At 31.4% G+C, this 18,530-nt stretch overlaps 2 protein-coding genes across 2 annotated transcripts in view; one reads left to right on the top strand and one right to left on the bottom strand.

Moving 5' to 3' along the window:
• LOC139491236 (serine/threonine-protein kinase 40-like) overlaps positions 1-17,685 on the bottom strand; it is a 28,360-nt gene extending 10,675 nt beyond the window's left edge. The window contains exons 1-6 of the mRNA XM_071278726.1: positions 17,602-17,685; positions 13,745-13,932; positions 13,347-13,432; positions 12,816-12,950; positions 11,646-11,879; positions 10,678-10,846 (exon numbers count right to left, since the gene is read on the bottom strand). Of these exons, the coding sequence (XP_071134827.1) occupies positions 10,678-10,846; positions 11,646-11,879; positions 12,816-12,950; positions 13,347-13,432; positions 13,745-13,859 (739 nt within the window). The 5' untranslated portion in view covers positions 13,860-13,932; positions 17,602-17,685. The remainder of the gene's footprint in view (positions 1-10,677; positions 10,847-11,645; positions 11,880-12,815; positions 12,951-13,346; positions 13,433-13,744; positions 13,933-17,601) is intronic.
• Positions 4,329-6,489, top strand: LOC139491222 (uncharacterized). Its single transcript, XM_071278698.1, has 2 exons — positions 4,329-4,577; positions 5,055-6,489. Exons 1-2 carry the CDS (start codon positions 4,464-4,466, stop codon positions 6,324-6,326), a joined length of 1,386 nt encoding a protein of 461 aa, XP_071134799.1. The 5' UTR covers positions 4,329-4,463; the 3' UTR covers positions 6,327-6,489.
• Positions 17,686-18,530: the final 845 nt, after the last annotated feature.

Raw genomic sequence — 18,530 nt, 5'->3', positions numbered from 1 at the left:
CGATAGCTATACGCTAATATGCTGGTACTCTTGGTCTATATGTACCCCCCCCACACAGAAAATATACGCTGAACCCTACATACCGCATCGCGGCAATACGCTGCCAAAGTTGTGCCATTTCATGACCACGGCTATTTTTTTGCCATACATTTTGTCCATTTCGAGTAGCATTTTCATTTTGGCACTTAAGGTCAAGATGAGTCCATAATATTTTTGGAAATTTAGAATTCAATTAGATATTGAACATATACATCAGAAAATTAAAAAAAAAATATATGTCACCGACTTCGTTATCGAGAAAATGGTCGGACAGGATAAAATTCCAACGTTCTTAGTGTTGATTATGCATGATGAGTATGTGTTTTGTATTGGTAGATCCTTTTTATCATAATGGTCTGGATAGTGGGTCATTCATTTGTTAATGTTTATTTTGTGTTTCCAATATTTTCTATTCTTTATATTTTAGCACCTCATCATTCAATCTTTTTTTTTTTTTGCCTTTTATTCTGCAGTATTTGCCCATTATTTTGTATTCCGCAGGCAAGCCCCAATACAATCTAGAAACTCGGTAGTACAACATATCAGTTGTAAAAAATATGATATGTCCATTATCATTTCTCCTGCTTTAGTGGAACATCCCTTCGAGCGTTCGCTTTTTCATAAATTAGCAACCTTTACGGCGGAATCGAAAACGGCGACGTCATAATACAGTTACGACACTATGGCGGCGCCGAGAGCGATGCGTATAAACAATAGTGTGATTTCCCTTTAAGGACAGATGGAATTTAACATCACAAAAAAAATGACCATAAAATATAAAGTTAAACCTGATAAAGGGCAGAAGTGCAGAATAGACATCCCCCCCTCCCCCACCACCAACTCTTTATAATATAGATATCATAAAAGACACAGAAGCATACTTTATAAAGGGAAGAAGTGATATGAAGTATTTTCAATATTTTGTGTTAGACGTGACAAGTCTATATTGCTGATATAAAACTGTACTAGGAAAAGCAAGGTAAAACAGATCAGAAATATTGGAGTGAAAAGAGGACACACCAGAACTGACTCTATTAATACAATGTATTCTGTTGATCAAACATCAAATATGAACTTAAACAGTTGGATTTGACACAACATTTCATCATAAGATGTATTTATAATTTTATAATAAATATCTTTCTATGTTGTGTTTATTTTTCAATTTTAATTAAATTTATCTGTACTTTCACTTTATACAATTAACTTTTCATTTTCTATTTCAATTTTTCAATTATTATCATTATCTACATTTTGATTTTTTACTCTTAATCTATTTTTGAAAGCAAGTGCAATTAACCCAAATTTTTATGATTTTAATCACGACGACATATTAATCTTTCTGATGTCAAATGACTGTATACAACCATTTTTAGCAAAATCTTTATATTTTATGTTTAATTGCAGAAAATATTGTGTATAACAGTATTTTTGTTTTAATGTAATTTAAAAGTTTTATTTATTCATTTGTAAATGAATGTCAGAATAAGTTTTAAAGCAAAAGTGTCTCTTAAGTCAGTCATAGCTGGATACCGATATATTTTAACTTTGATTTAAATTTTTATTTGTATTTTTATACTAATATTATGATGTATATTATTGTTCTGTATTGGTATGTGACACTATCATAAAATATTCTGTCTGTCTGTCTTAATTTATTAGTTTTGATATTTAACTTGAAATTTTTATTATTTTTATTTATTTTTCATTCTTTTCTTTATTTTTTATTTTTCATTCATTTCTGGTATTTTTTATTTTTCATTCATTTCTGGTATTTTTTATTTTTCATTCATTTACTTATTTTTGACTTTTCATGTTATTTTTTTAATCTATCTTTTTTTTATGTATAAAACTGAATTTTAAATTCAGCAGATAAATCTTCAATGATGATTATATTAAATATGGAATTAATATATTTCCATATGTTATTATAGAAATTTATTACTAAATTATTTTCAACTGAAAATAATAATGTTTTGTTAACAATTACAATTTGTCTCACAGAACACAAAGAAATACATTAATTTACACTTTTCTCAAGACAAATTAATGCCTATTCATAATATTGTTTGGCTTGCAGTTTACACAACTCATTAGTGAAAGTGAAAGATCAAAGTAAATTAGTAATTATTTTTACCCTTTGAAGTCTTTCATGTTTTCATTATTACTTATTATTTGTCTCAGCTTGGTAAAGCCAAGGAATTCATTTGGAGCAATTTTTGTTATAAAAAGGAAGCACTTAGTTGGAAAAATCATAACTTGCTCAACAGTTGAACTGCCAATATCTACTACTTATTACCCACTACTACCACAATGGAACTCAGTAACATTCTGACCTATGCTGCTGACCTCAAGTCCTTACTTATTGTCTATGACAATTCTGTTGTACAACTTTCTATGCTAGGTAGGTTACTTATAGTGAAAAGTAAAATTGGTTAAATTTTCCCTTTCTCTGACTTATATTCAAAAAGAAATATATTTATCTAAATTATATAATTTGATTGGTAAATCACATTTATTTCTAATGGATTTCACAACAATAAAAATAATGAACTATATCTTCAATCAACATGTAGCAATAGTAATTTGTCTTTCATTTGAAGTTTAAATTAAAATTTATATAATTTAAAAAAATATACAAATGTGATCTTATTGACTCTATTAAATATAACAAATTACTTAATTGTTTATTTTTATTATTTCAGATACCAAGATTCATCGTTTAGACCAACAGATCTTCACAGCCAACATAGAGGGAGCCAGTGGTTATGGTGTACATCTACAATCCCAGAAGTCAGTTACAGTTGGCGTCAAAAAAGTGTTTGAAAAGTTAAAGACAAAGAAATGGCAAGAAATCCAAGAGTTGTCTGCCTTGATTCTACAGTCCAATGACCCCAGTCATCCTACTCCAACAGCCACAACAGACAGTCAACCAGAAACAGATACCATGGCAACGTCCTTCACAGAGATGTTCTGTGCTTACTCAAGAACAGCTTAGTGACAATTTGTTATTGTGTAAAATTCAGTGCTAATGTTTAAATTGATTATATGTATTGTTATTTTATGTCTAAATGAAGTGTATGCATGCTAGTGCTTATGGATTATTGAATAGTGCTTAATAAACTAATATATCACATAATTTGTTTTATGTTGTCAATATCATTGTTGCCAAAAATATTCAGAAGATCTACAGTATTGTTAATACACAATTAAAATAACAAACATACCAGACAAAAATAAGGAAATGAATTTGCCTCAACAACAAAAACAGATATTATGAGTATCAATAAAACAATTTAATTATGTTCAGTAACATTAAAAAAAGACGTTTGAAAAATTGGCCCACTTAATTACACAAAAAAAAAGAAAAACAAATTGACAAAAATAGAACATATAAATGTTAAATTAATTTTCAGGGAAGTAAATTTGTATAAAAAAAATATACTAGAGTTGAAAAAATATTCTATAATTCACTTTTATTTTGTTAAGTATTAATTAAAACTCAATTATGATAATTTATTTGAAAACAATTCACTTGAGAATTTAATTAAGATACAAGACCAAAGTGATTAATATTACTCAACAAATCAATTAATGTACAAAATCAAAATAAAGTACCAATCATAAGTTCCCTTTCAAACTCTTTCATCTTTATTCTTGGTCATTGATTGCAATTGATTACTATTACAAGACTTAGCTTGGGTCAGCCTTTTACACACTTTTATAGAAATGGATTTAGTGAACATACATTATTTATCATTGGATAAGGTCATTATCCTTTCATAATGTTCAAAATATATGAAAATACAATTCTGTTTTGATCCTTATATTTGTATGAGACTAAGAGTTTAATTTTCATTGTACACAAAAAAATGTATATCACTATACTATTTTAACTTTAAAAAAGATACTCCTTTTCATGTACCTTATATTCACAGCTGAAAAATTTGCCAGGTGAATTTTAAAAAATGTACAAGAAAATATGGAAATTGTATGGGGAAAAAAAAGGGCATAGGACATTTGAGCGAAAAAGAAAAAAGCACATAGGGTCATTTGAGCGCCGACTTCATAGGACATTTGAGCGCCGGGATATTAACCTTACCTGAGTTTTCAGACAGGACATTTGAGCGAAATTTTCCCTGATAATTTTACACGAATTAAGATTTTTTTTTAAAAGTAAGAAAAAAAAGTAAGATTTAGTTATAAATATTTTTTATTTTATTTCACACCCGAGTAATTCGACCGGTTCTGGCTGGTTTATGTAAGTGAAATCCTAAGTTGATCTCTATTTACCAATCAATTCTACTATAATTCATTGGCTATGCAAATTTTCTTTGTTCTAAAATTCTTATATATATATCTATTAAGTGAAATGTCCCTTGGCACTTGAAATCTTAATACTAATAATACATGTACGTGTTAAAATGGATATTATTTTGACCGAGACTAATAAGGGAAAAAGAAGCCTTGTTTGTGACAGTTTCCGATATAGAGTGGACAAAACACTAAAAGGAGAAGAAATATCCTGGAGATGTACAGTAAGTACCTTTTTTTACAAATTTAATGTTAATGTAAACTACTTGTTCGTCTGTTACGCTTCAACTTCCATAACTTCTTTTAATTTTGATTTATATCTATATCATTATATGTCTATCTTATACCTCCTTTAGATTAATTTTTTAACACATTTGAATATAAGCTACCACATATAGGGTTAGGTATCAAGGCTCCATGTTGAAGGTCGTACTGTAACCTATATAACATTGTTAGGTTGATTTTCTAGGCACTTTACAATATTCATACAATACACTGTAAAAATTGTGCTTAGAGCCTAAACATGTTTAGGAAAATGTTTAGAAGCTAAACACATAAATGTCTGTGGTGTTCCCATTCTAAACATGTTATGAATTTCATTTCATTTCATTTCATACTACATCTTATTTTTATGTCTTGCAATAGCAAATGAAAAAGCATTTAAACACTTCAATTGTATTTGTCCTTTCAATATTTTTCAGGCAAAAGGTTGCAAAGCAAGACTGAGGACGGATTGTACCGGAACCGTTATAATTCAACAGAAAAATACTCATAACCATGATACCAGTGATCGTGACAATGAACGTCACTTGCTGCGGGTACGATCAAAAAGAAAAGCGGATGATGATATTGCTCAACGTCCTTCAAAAATTATCCGTACAGAGTTACAGAACATGGATGAAGCAAATCTAAAGTCTGAAGACATTGGCAGCGTTTCAAAGGCTATATATAGAAAGAGGCGTAAATCTCACCCTGCACTTCCTAAATCTAGAGAGGAAACACACCAATCATTAAAGAAGATTAATATTCAGTCAAATAAATTTGAAAATTTTGTGCAGTTTAATGATGAACAAACTGGTATAATTATTCTTACGTGTCCAACCAATCTTGAATGTTTATGCAGTGTGCCGGAAATTTTTATGGATGGTACTTACAAATATTGCCCAAAGTTCTTTAAACAGTTATATACTATTCATGGCTATAACAAAGGAAATTATGTCCCTCTTGTATTCTGCTTACTTCCTGGAAAGTCTGAAGAAATTTACGTGAATTGCTTTTCCTCAATTGTCAAGCTATGTTCCGATCAAGGTCACACACTTCAACCGAAAGCAGTACACGTCGATTTTGAAGAACGGGTAATGAAAGTTATGAAGGATTTTTTCCCGTCTATAGAGATCAAATGCTGTAGGTTTCACTTAGGCCAAGCCTGGTGGCGAAAAATCCAGAAAGTTGGACTTAGTCAACAATACAAAGAGCTTGATTCAGACATTAGTAAATGGCTTAAAGGGATTTTTGGGATAGCCTTTTTAGCTCCAGACGAAGTAGCCGACTGTTTCGTAGAAGATTTTATGGCCGTTGTACCTAACGACAAGCCTTGTATAGAATTTGCAGATTACCTGACTGATACTTATATAACAGATGAATCGTTATTTCCCCCTCATCTCTGGGCCGAAGTTCCATCCTCGTTAAAACGTACTAACAATGGGCCCGAATCATTTCATGCCCATTATAACGAGCAGTTCTATCACAGTCATCCATCAATTTATATTTTCCTTGACACTATTATCAAATTGCAATCTGTGACTTACATAAAAATTCGGAGTTTGAACATTGATGCACCGCAGAGCCGAACAGAAAAGGAGAAGGAACAGAATCTTCGGGATTTGCATTCGAAATACTGCCAGCAGGAAATTACGAGGGATTTTTATGTCAGAAGCCTGGGATATAAGTTCCAAGCCCGAACAGACTTGTAAATAATGCCGTTGCCGAGTTTTATGTTTTATGACAGTGCTTTGTTTTTAGTGCTTTGTTTACAATTAAAAGATGTTTTAATCTTTTTGTTGGTAAACTCCTGTTTTATGACTGTGCTTTGTTTTTAGTGCTTTGTTTTTTACAATTAAAATATGTTTTAATCTTTTTGTTGGTAAACTCCTCATTTAATGAACTATATTCGTAAGAAAATGTGGTATGATTGCCAATAAGACAATTCTCTATCCAAGACTTGTTTTCGCTCAAATGTCCTACGCTTATTCTTATTTTCGCTCAAATGTCCTAAAATTTAGGCGCTCAAATGTCCTATACTTTGGCGCTCAAACGTCCTTTTTTTCGCTCAAATGTCCTGTCAATGCGCTCAAATGTCCATTGCCGAAAAAAAACAACTCCAAAATACCCAAGTATACAATGATTTATGTTTTCTATATGGAGAAAAAATGAATCTGACATTTGTTTTTAGTCTTGTGAATTTAAATATCACAAAATTTGATAAACTCAAATAAGATTCATAGAGCTGCATTTATGATTATAAACAGACATACATGTAACTCAACAATGGTAAAAATGACACTACCAAAATTTGAAGTACATACATGTTCACATTTGCTTGAGTCAGACTTAAGTTAAGAGAACAAAAAAAATGGCAATTGTTCAATTTGTTGGGGCATAACTCTAGAAAGGAAAATTGAGGCCACCAAATCTCAAATGGAAACCAAATTTTTAAGGGGCATAACTCTAGAATGATAAAAGTTATCTGTGTTTTGTGCTACTTAGCACTGTGTATAAGTTTCACAACATTTAATTGAGGCAAAATTAACATAAGAACGAAAAACCAATTATGGGACATACAGACAGTGGTTGGAACTAGCTGCTGGTGTAGGTCCCTATTTCAAGATTCATAATATAGGATAAGGGTGAGAAGTTCTTCAAAGGATAAGGTCGCTGGGCCTTCAAATTGTCGTATATGACTTTTTTGGCTAAAAATACTTTTTGACACCAATGGTTTTGGCGGGAGCAAATCTTTGGTATTACAAAATAGCATACAGTTAGAACAATCCAAACGTTGAAATAAGACATATTACAAAATTGCCAATGTCAGTTGTTTGTAAAGTTTTCTTCCATAATGTTGTATGAAAACTTGAAAATCGTTTTCTTCCATAATGTTGTATGAAAACTTGAAAATCGTTGTATAATGACTTTGGGAATAAAATAATTATACATTTCTTTATTTCTGTGAATAATTTAAGTTCTCGGATAATTCAGAAATGTCAAAGTTTTTATTTCACTGCCATTCACAAAAATGTTAAAATTCACATACAACATTTTGGAAGCATGCATTTTGTCAAAATTTTCAAAGCCTGTTTGTGAGATATTTTTTTCTTGAAAAATTTGTAATTTACAACATTTTGGAAGCACAGCGATGAAAAGCCTTGATTCAAGAGCTAAATCAAGAAATTTAATTTCAGACTGGAAAAAATTTAAAGAACTTAGAAATGAAGTGATTGATCTAGTAAGAGAAGCTAAACGTCAGTACCTGATTAACTTGCATAATTCCCTAGTCGATAAATCAATCCCACCAGGGAAGTGGTGGAGAATAGCTAAGAGTGTTTGCAAATTTAAAAATAAAGAGAGTCAAAATTCTCCCATTAAGGTAAATGGAGAGATTCTTATTCACCCCATTGAGAAAGCAACAGCCATAAATGATTATTTTTGCTCAATATCTAGATTTGACACAGAACCTCAATTGCCTAATGTCCCACCTTTGGCACCATATGAGCTGTCTGACATAGTGATTACAGAGCAGGATGTAATTGACCATTTCCAAATTTTAAATATTAATAAACCAGCTGGACCTGACAAGCTACCTCCAAAATTTCTTAAGGCAATTTTCCCATCACTGGTTACACCTCTAACATTCATATTTAATAAAAGCTTACAATCAGGAACAGTTCCCAGTGATTGGAAATTGGCTAATGTATCAGCTATCTACAAGGGTAAAGGAGATCAGGACAATGTTTCAAACTACAGACCTATCTCGGTTACTAATTGTTTTAGCAAAATATTGGAGAAAATTATTTTTAAGTATTTACATAATTATATACATGATCATGCAATATTAACTGATCAACAGTCCGGGTTCCGAAACAAGGACTCTACTATAAATCAGTTACTTTTATTATATGATGAGACTATAAAAAATCTTGACAAAGGGAAAGATGTCAGATTTATTTTTTGTGATGTGTCAAAGGCATTTGATCGTGTATGGCACATGGGACTTCTATATAAGTTAAGAAAATATGGAATAAAGGGTAATTTGCTTAACTGGTTCAAAAGTTATCTTTCTGATAGACAACAAAGGGTTGGAGTAAATGGGTTTTTTTCTAACTGGAATACTGTCAAGGCAGGAGTCCCTCAAGGATCCATCTTGGGCCCTTTTCTGTTTTTATTGTTTGTGAATGACATAGTAGATGCGGTTACAAACAAAATAAAACTGTTTGCAGATGATACTTGTCTATATTGTGTTGTACATGATGAGAGATCAGCAGCTGAATCCTTGGGTCAAGATCTAGAATCATTAGATCAATGGGCAGGGGAATGGGGTGTAACCTTCAATGCAGACAAAACCAAATCTATGTATTTTACAAGAAAAAGAAATATTGATGTCACATCACTATGCATGAATGATGCACCTCTAGAAAATGTCTCAGAACATAAACATCTTGGTATAACCTTATCTTCTAATGCCAAATGGTCTAGTCACATACAGGATATTTATTCAAAAGCTTGTAAACGTCTTAATATTATGAGATATTTAAAACATAAGATTGATAGACAGTCTCTTGAAAGACTTTATATTGCATTTATAAGGCCTATTTTAGAATATGGGAACATAATTTGGGACAACTGCACACAAGAAGAATCAGATCTAATTGAGTCTGTACAACAAGCTGCTGCCAGAATTGTAACTGGGCTTCGAAAGGGAACTCCTAGATGGAAATTATATAAGGAATTAGGTTGGGATTCCCTCCAGAATAGACGTCAGAAAAACAAATTATTGTTTCTTCATAAAACTATTTCTGGAGATATTCCTAATTATATTGCTGCTGATATCTTGTCATGTACAAACACTAATGACCAGTATGGTCTGAGAAAAAAAAGGGAATTTAAAACTCCTCAGTGTCGAACCACAGCCTATAAAAACAGTTTTATTCCACATACTCTTGAAAAGTGGAATTCACTTGATGGAGAAGTTAAAAATATTTTAAGCTTCACAGGATTTAAAAGAAAACTGAATGAGGACATAAGTCCTTGTCCTGTTTTCTTTTCCACTGGTTCACGTAAAGTTAATATAATCCACTGCCAATTAAGAAATGAGGCTAGTGATCTAAAAGATCATCTCTTCTGTGATCATTTGTCGGACAGCTCTATGTGTGCATGTGGAGATCCAGTAGAAGATAATTTTCATTTCTTTTATGTTTGTCCATTTTACATTTATCAGAGATATGAGCTCTTTCGAAAAATAAGTAACTTTAAAAATGTCAATCTTGATGTCCTACTACAGGGTTGCTCAGACTTAAATATTGATGAAAACACAGAGATATTTACATATGTACAACAATATATTCATGAAACTGGAAGATTTTTATAATATTTCATGTGATATTATACTGTTTAGAATCCAGCCTATAACCACAGTGTACCACTCTTTAGTCTTAATTAAAGACAAACCTAACTTTTAACACAAAAAAACAACCAATTGTGTTTAGCATCTTTTTGCAAATAAATTTATATATATTTTATTTTATTTTTTGTATTAGTAATTATATTTTCAAAAATCAAGAAATTAATAGTCATGTAATAAGATGGTACACTAAATTATTTATGTATTGCAAAAAAGGGCCAATCAATTCTTTTTATTCATATAAATAGAACAACTTTGTTGCAGTGAGCTTGTGAATTTGAGTAAAAATCACTTTATGATCTACTTGATTCCTAACCAACACTTATTATTTTGGTATAAAATTCGACATCACCTTCAGTAGGTCTTGCTTTAACTTTGTTAACATAGTTATTTATATATGTATACACAAAAAATACTTCAAGAAGTGGAGGAACTGCCTCCCTGACTCACTGCAACAACGTATGATCTATTAACTTATCAGAAAATTATATACTATCATGCATGTTATTCAATCCATCTTGTATGGGAAAGGATTTGTATAGGCACTGCCTTTTGTCCAATCCCTTTGTTTAAATGTACATTTGATATTTGAACAATAAAATATTTTGAATTGAATTGAATTGAATTCAAGAGCTTGTTATAGAACCTACCACTTAAGACATCAGGGCTGATATAAGCAGGACTTCCCCTTTGGTCTTTTAATGGATCCGTCTCGGAGACCAGAAGTTTTCCAAGACAGAAATTGGTTATTGTTATCCTCTTTGTCTTCTTGTTCAGTACCATGTTACCAAGCTTTAAATCACGATGAACCAAATTTTTCTGAAATATACATTTCACATATACAATAATTATGAGACGACAACTCATCAGTTATTGTCAGCCATTGAAAGACATAACAAATGATCCTGTAAAATTTTCAAGTTACAATAGAAATGCCATATAACCACAGCGATTTTAAATAATGTCAATAGGTCAAGTGTCACAAATAGTTTCACTGAGGCATCTGACTTACGGTCAGAGGCGGATTTAGGGGGGGGGGCAGGCGGCCCGGGCCCCCCTTTTTGGGAAAAAAAGGTTGCTTATATAGGAAATCACTGAAGCGTGACTGGAGCGAGTCCCCTCTTAGGCAGTCAGTGGGCCCCACTTACGAAAATTCCTGGATCCGCCACTGACGGTATAACCACAAGTGTGTACATTGTAGTTGAAAACAGTATTTTTAACTTTACAATGACTTTTTCCTTTTTTATTCCTTCTTTTTTGTTGATTTGCTGTATCTTTGGCATAAACAATAAACATCTTTCTAATTTTTTTAGTGCAGTGAATCCCTTTGGGTTAATGTGAATTCATTGATGTGGGTTATCAACATTCTTTAAACATTAGTAAAATTAAAATCAATGATACTAACAAATATTCAAAAATACAGTAACATTTCATGCTTTCAAAAGCTAAACCTGACTGTTAGGTTTTATTTTGGTGTTTTTCTCTTCTTTTGATCTATCTAAAGATCGAATGTATGCAAGTGGATATTTTGTCAAGATTTTATCTTAATGCTGAAATCGGTGAGAGAGAAAAATTAATCTCTCACACTTTACAATATGTTATAAATGATATAGTATACCCTATGTAAACTCTCCACAACTCTAACAATATCAAGAAATACAATTATGGCTTCTTTCTCAGATAGTTTCTTCTCTTTAATGACATAATGTTGTAAGTTGACGAGTTCTTGATTTTCGTCACTAAAATCATGGTGAACCAGACAGTCTAACACCAGACAGAGTCGTCTTCTCTTTCTAGGGACGGACTGGCCAGGATAATATCGAGAACTTTCTTTATCCTCTAATGCTTCATCCTGAAAAAGGGAATTTTTTTATGGATATATTAGAAGAAACAAGAGGCTCTCAAGAGCCTGAATTGCTTACCTATAATTTTTTGCTTAAATGATTATCATTGCTTTAAAATATATAAATGAGTGGCTTAAAAATGCCATTTAAATATTCTTTGTATCTGTCATATTTATTCAAAAGCAAATAAATGTATTTTACCCCTAATCCTATGTGCCATTTTAGCCATAATGGTTATGTTACTTGACGTACATGATAATAAAATACAAAATTTATACTAGATACTCTGAAACTGCATTTTACTTGATGTTCTATTTTCAGCCATTGCGGCCATGTTTTCTGAGGAAAACAGAAAATAAAACATAAACTTTATTCTAGGTAACCTAAGAATCATTCATCTTAAGTTTAGTTTAATTTGGTTCAAGTAGAGAAGACTATTTTAAAAGTTAGAAAACATGATAAACAAATTGTGTAAAATTGTCCTTGAAGGGCAATTACTCCTTAAGGGTCCATTGATAATTTTGGACATATTCACTTTTATGTAGATCTTAATATGCTGAACATTATTACAGATCAAAACTTCTGATATGATTTATAAACTAGATACTCTAAGGAACATTTAGTTGCACTTTGAAGGTATTTGGCCCAGTAGATTCAGAGGAGAAGATTCTTGAAATAGTTTACACCGACAACAGAACCAAGTGATGGCATAAGCTCACATGGGGCTGAAGCCAATGAGCTGATAAGGGTTTGACCTAACAAATAAACATGCTTGAGAAAATAGAACATTTTGTTAATTGTTTAGAAAGTTCAGACGAAGAAATTGATAATTTTGAATATTGCAATGTTCCCCTGTACACAAGACACTAATAAAAAAAATGTATCATTCAGATTTTACAGTATAAAAGTTATGAGAACCTCATTTGCATGAAGATTCGTTTTACCTTAAACAGTCCATGATGATGTACAACTCCATCCTGGTTGTGAAGGAGAGACAACAAAGAATATTCTGTGTGTAACAACATTTTCCCTTGTCTATCATCTTGGCTCTCTTCTCTGGGGTCAGACAGGGTTAAAATCTAGAACATAGAACATGCAGTAATAAAGCAACAATTGACAATTCCTCACATGCATAGGAGTGAAATCTGTCTTTAATAGTCAAACGGTTGTCCCCTTAAAAACAAATTTACACATACAAGAATATATGTAGAAAGTTCTCAAATCCACTAATGTTTTGCAATAGTTTCAGTCAATATATTGCATTTGAAAACATAAATAGGTGTTTAAGAATGACAGATCAGGGATCTGCTAATATAATAAAAACTTTGGCTTAATCTGGGCAGCGTCTCTAATTACAAAATGTATTCTAGACGTATTGCCTCCAAAATTTTACCTTTTGGAAACAGAAAAGGAAAAAGACATGTTATAAATATAAAAGCAAAACAAAGATTCCCAGCATGGCAACCATTTTATACCTTTATAGTGTAGAATTTATCAGTTCCATCTTTTCTTGCCAAACACTGTACAATACTTCTTACAGGAGAAGATCCTTGTCTTGGTCCTTTAATTAGATTTCCTAATATTATCATAAGAAGACAACTTTTGACATTTTCATTAAAATCTGTCCCCATTAAATATCAACTGATTCAACTTGTATGATACAAGGGCAATGAGTTTTGTGCTTGGTTAAATTTCAAAGACTTTTTCTCAAATATTTAAACATTTGCCCTTCATAATTTAATAATATTTTTGAATTGTGATAACACTGGAAATTTTGAACACTTGTTAAATGTGTTAAATGATATTTTTTCCAAGAAACTGACATTAATTATATATTTATCTTGTCTAATTCAATATTTTGTTAATTTGTTACCTAACAGATAAGGTCCAGCTTTCCTGACTTCTGCGGAAGGTGGATTTAATCTTTGGACCTTACTACTAGTGGATTGCTGGTTTAAGGAGGAAACTCCTAAGGACCTTTTCATCATTTAATTCCATCATAACTGTCTTCTTTCTTTGGTCATCATGGTTGATCAACAGATTAAAAGAATCACTTCAAATCTATAAAGACAAGTTAATTAGACACCCCACAGAAACAAATAGACAATTGTATGTAACCGAAAGGAACAATTTTAATAAGGTGAAACGAAAGGCAAATTTCAATTACAAGCGGCGAAAAGGCGAAATTTTGTGTAATGTGGCGAAAACAGACCCTAGGAAATTCTGGACTGAGGTTCGTAAAAATAAAAGAAACACTGGTTGCAAAATAGACAATGCATTAATGTTAAAACACTTTGAATCTATCCTTGGAGATAACCCACCGGATTTATGTGACGAAGTTTTAAACCTTATGAACAATTCTGTCTTTGAAATTTTGAATATAAATGACCTAGACACTGAAATATCTGAGGATGAAATTAAAGCCGCAATACATAAAATGAAGTCAAGAAAGAGTGCGGGAAATGATGGCATAATTAGCGAAATGCTATCTTGTTGTCCGATCTTATTTGCACCAATTTTGAAAATTTTGTTTAACTTTATTTTTTCATCTGGAATATATCCTGATCACTGGACAGAATGTTTGGTCATAGCGGTTCCTAAAACTGGTGATCTATCAGATCCGAACAACTATAGACCAATAGTTTTAGTTAGTGTTTTATCCAAACTATTCACTACTATTTTAACCAATCGTTTATTGTCGTGGTCAGAGGAAGAAGAAAAACTCATCAACAATCAATTTGGCTTCAGACCCGGACGATCTACTATAGATGCAATATTTGTATTACATGGAATTATTACTAATACTCTTCAACAAAAGCAAAAACTGTACTGTTCATTCGTAGATTTCCGCAAAGCGTTTGACAAGCTGGACCGAAGAATACTTATGTATAAACTCCTTAAAAGTGGAATTAGCTCCAAATTTGTTACTATTGTGAAATCTGTCTATTCTTCTGTTAAAATGCGTGTTAGATCAGGTGGTATTTTATCCGATTCGTTCGATAATTTAATGGGGGTAAAACAAGGGGAGCCCTTGTCGCCTCTTTTGTTTTTATTCTTCATCAATGACTTGATTGAGGACATTCATATTGATATGCGGGATGATGTCGTTACTGTAAATAATATTCTTATATATCTTATTCTTTTTGCGGATGACACTGTTTTGTTTGGAAAATCACCAGAATTATTGCAAGAACTTTTAGATAAATTATTGAAATACTGTCATAAGTGGAACATTGAAGTTAATACTGAAAAAACAAAAGTTATAGTATTTAGAAATGGATGGCAACCAGTAAGTGCCAGATTCTTCTACGACAACAAAGAGTTAGAAATAGTAAATTCCTGTATATATCTTGGCATGATGCTTTATTTTAATGGAAAATTCGTACAGACTCAGAAACGTGTGTCCCAACAGGGATCACGAGCTTTATCGTCATTGTTAAACTCAGTGAAAGATTTGTACTTGTCAAAGAAGAAACAACTCGATCTATTTGACAGTATGGTGGCATCTGTTCTTAATTATGCTTCGGAAATATGGGGTTTCAATCGAGGTAAAGATGTTGAGATTATTCACAATCGTTTCTGTCGATATATTTTAAATGTTGGCAAATCTGTCCCAAATTGTTTTTTATATGGAGAATTGGGCCATTTTCCTATGTATATTATGAGAAAATTTAGAATTTTGAAATATTGGTTGAATATGTTAACTAACAAAACACCTATTGTTTATGATGTTTATAAATTGTTACTTGATGATGCCAATAATGGCAAAAAAAACTGGGCTTCTAATGTACGTGACTTACTATTTGATAGTGGTCTCAATTATATATGGTATCAACAATCAGAAATACATACTATTGGATTTTTTGATGTAATTAAGAATAGAATTAAAGATCAGTATATACAAAGCTGGTTATCAAATGTAGAAAAGAGCGAAAAACTTAGTATTTATAAGGATATAAAGTTAGAATTTAGGTTTGAACATTATTTAGATTTTTGTTATAATTCACACTTTTTAACTAAATTGCGAAGTGGTACATTCAAACTGAACATTGAAACAGGAAGATATACTGGCATGGCTAGAGAATTACGTTTATGTAAATGTTGTAATATGCAGTGTGTTGAAAACGAATATCACTTTTTATTAGTATGCCCTGCCTATAGATCAATTAGGCCTATATATTTGCCAAAATTCTATTGTTCTTGGCCAAACCTTACTAAATTACAGTATCTATTTAAATTAAAGTCTGTTTTACATATTAAAAGATTGTGTAACTACATTAAATCTGCTTGGTCAATCAGATCACATATTGTTACTTAATGTTATTTGCTTTCTTGTAATGATTTATATGTATTGATCTCTGCTGTTTATCATTTGTCATGTTGTAAATATGTTTTTCGTTGCTATAGCATATATATGCTTTTTGCAATAAAGTATTCATTCATTCATTCATAACTAGATACATTTTACATGTACATTCATTTATTTATTACTACAAAAAATTATTTTGAAGACTAATTCCAGCATACAAATGTATGTGTAATCAAATGTGATTGAGAATAAAAGGATGAATAAATAAGCATTCTGTGAGTATACATGTACACCTTATCACTATTTAATCCAATCTGGGAAAAGCAGTCATTTATACAACTTCCTCAATAAAGGTCATGATCATCAGTAGTGATCTAAGGGAGATAAAACTTTAGAAAGCGATCATTAAGAATTTTTGATAGAGTATGATCCACTTTTTTGAAATTAAAATTAAAGTAAAAAAATATTTTTGTTTGAAGTATTTACGGTAGTTTAAACAGGTCTCATTAAAAAGAAGCATGCATGGTGAATTGTTTAAACAGCGTCCCAGATAGCTTCAACTGGATGAAAAAGTTGTGTTATTTTAGAACTTATCTGGAATGGAATAAATAGTGATTAGGTTTATTGCATGGCAATACATGGTCCCCTACCAGTTAATAAATCATTTTATCATATATTAAGTACAAAATACAGCAATTTTGTATATCTAATAAAGGTTCTTTTTTTAAGTCTGTATCACCTACACTGTATCGCATACCCTGTATCACATAGCAAAACCTGTATCGCTTACCCTGTAACACATAGCAAAACCCGTATAGCATACCTGGCGTGACGTCATAAATCGAATGACGTCAACATTTGATCTATAACGTCCAGTTGCTGTTCCCGCTAAAACATGTCCCATTATTTCAACTAGTTTGATATAAATTAGTCATGTTGTTACCATAAACTAATTTGAAAAAACCTTAAATGTAAATTCCTTATAATGCTGGCTACGGCTCTTAGTGTTGTTTCTGGTGTTTCTTATTCTGCATTGACAATATAGTTAAAAAGTACAATATATCTAGTCAATAGGTGAACTGTTAAACTAGATAGAACCAGATAAAACAAATATTAAGTAAGGTAGTTTGTCCAATAGCCAGTGGTGAGAAAATATTAAAGAGCCCAAATAGAGTATTTTGGATTCATTGAACCATATAAAATTATGTTCAATATAGTAACATCATTATAGATCATTATAGTATAGGGTAAAAAAATTATAGATATAAACTAAGTACAAAGTTGGGAATAATATCAAATAGATAATATGTATATAAATGAACTTGTCCACAATAGCATGATCATTTCCTTAATTCTTTATCTTCCCGTATCTTTTAAAGTGTGAACATGAAGACATCAACCTATAATAGCTAGTAAATTACTTGTATTTTGTGTTGCAATATCATGCTGTCAAATGCAACTAGCCGGAAGTGATATTTTCGTCAATGTCTTCTAGACGTTTTTAAAAATTGTCCAGATATACCTAAATACAACCACGCGATCCCGTGTGAATATATAAATAAAAAAAAAATAGTTTAATGTCTCTTTGATATCTTTCGCCTTCCTTTGACATTAAATTCAAATAATGTTCGTCACAGAGCAAAAGAAGGAAAAATCATTTACGGTACCCATTGCTGAGCTCATATATACGTCTCTGATAATAGTAAACTTGGAATTGATAGTAAATAGCAAATACGTACACGCTATGAGTATAGCTATTTGCGGTGTATCTATGTTTTAAAATACAGAATAATGCGAAATATTGAAATTAATAGAAAACGAAAAAATAACAGATTTTTTACAAAAAAAAAGAGGGAGGGCAATTTTTTTTGTCCTTTCCCTAAGGACCTATATGGTCCAGTGCACAATTGAGAAGTTATTGAGTTTGGTGCTGAAGCTGTTAATGAAGATTTCTTGATCACAGAAGACCTTGCTGAAAATATACAAGAACTTGATTGTCTCCTTATTTTGTTTTGATCAATCAACATTGGTCTTAAAACGAAGTACTGTGACTCAAATCAGCATGGAGATCTGTCAGCAAACTGTTCAATTGGAAAAACTGGAGAATACAATGTACTTTTGCAAAATGTGTGGGAAGGATGCGACAGGTCAGTTAATTTGCAGCTCATGTCTAGAATGGTAACACTTGTTGAACGGCGATCAAAACTTAGAAACACACTCAAGTCAAAGAATTGGTTTTGTTAAAAATGTGAATGTTTGACTTAGTTTTATGCAAAATTTGAAGTTAAATTTTGAATTGTGGTTCATTGCATTTTGAATTGTGGTACATAACATTTTGAATTGTGGTTCA

This window comes from Mytilus edulis, chromosome 10, assembly GCF_963676685.1.
Source record: "Mytilus edulis chromosome 10, xbMytEdul2.2, whole genome shotgun sequence".
Classification (NCBI taxonomy): domain Eukaryota; kingdom Metazoa; phylum Mollusca; class Bivalvia; order Mytilida; family Mytilidae; genus Mytilus; species Mytilus edulis.
The sequence above is the reverse complement of the archived record's forward strand: the minus strand, read 5'-3'. Positions and strand labels throughout refer to the sequence as shown.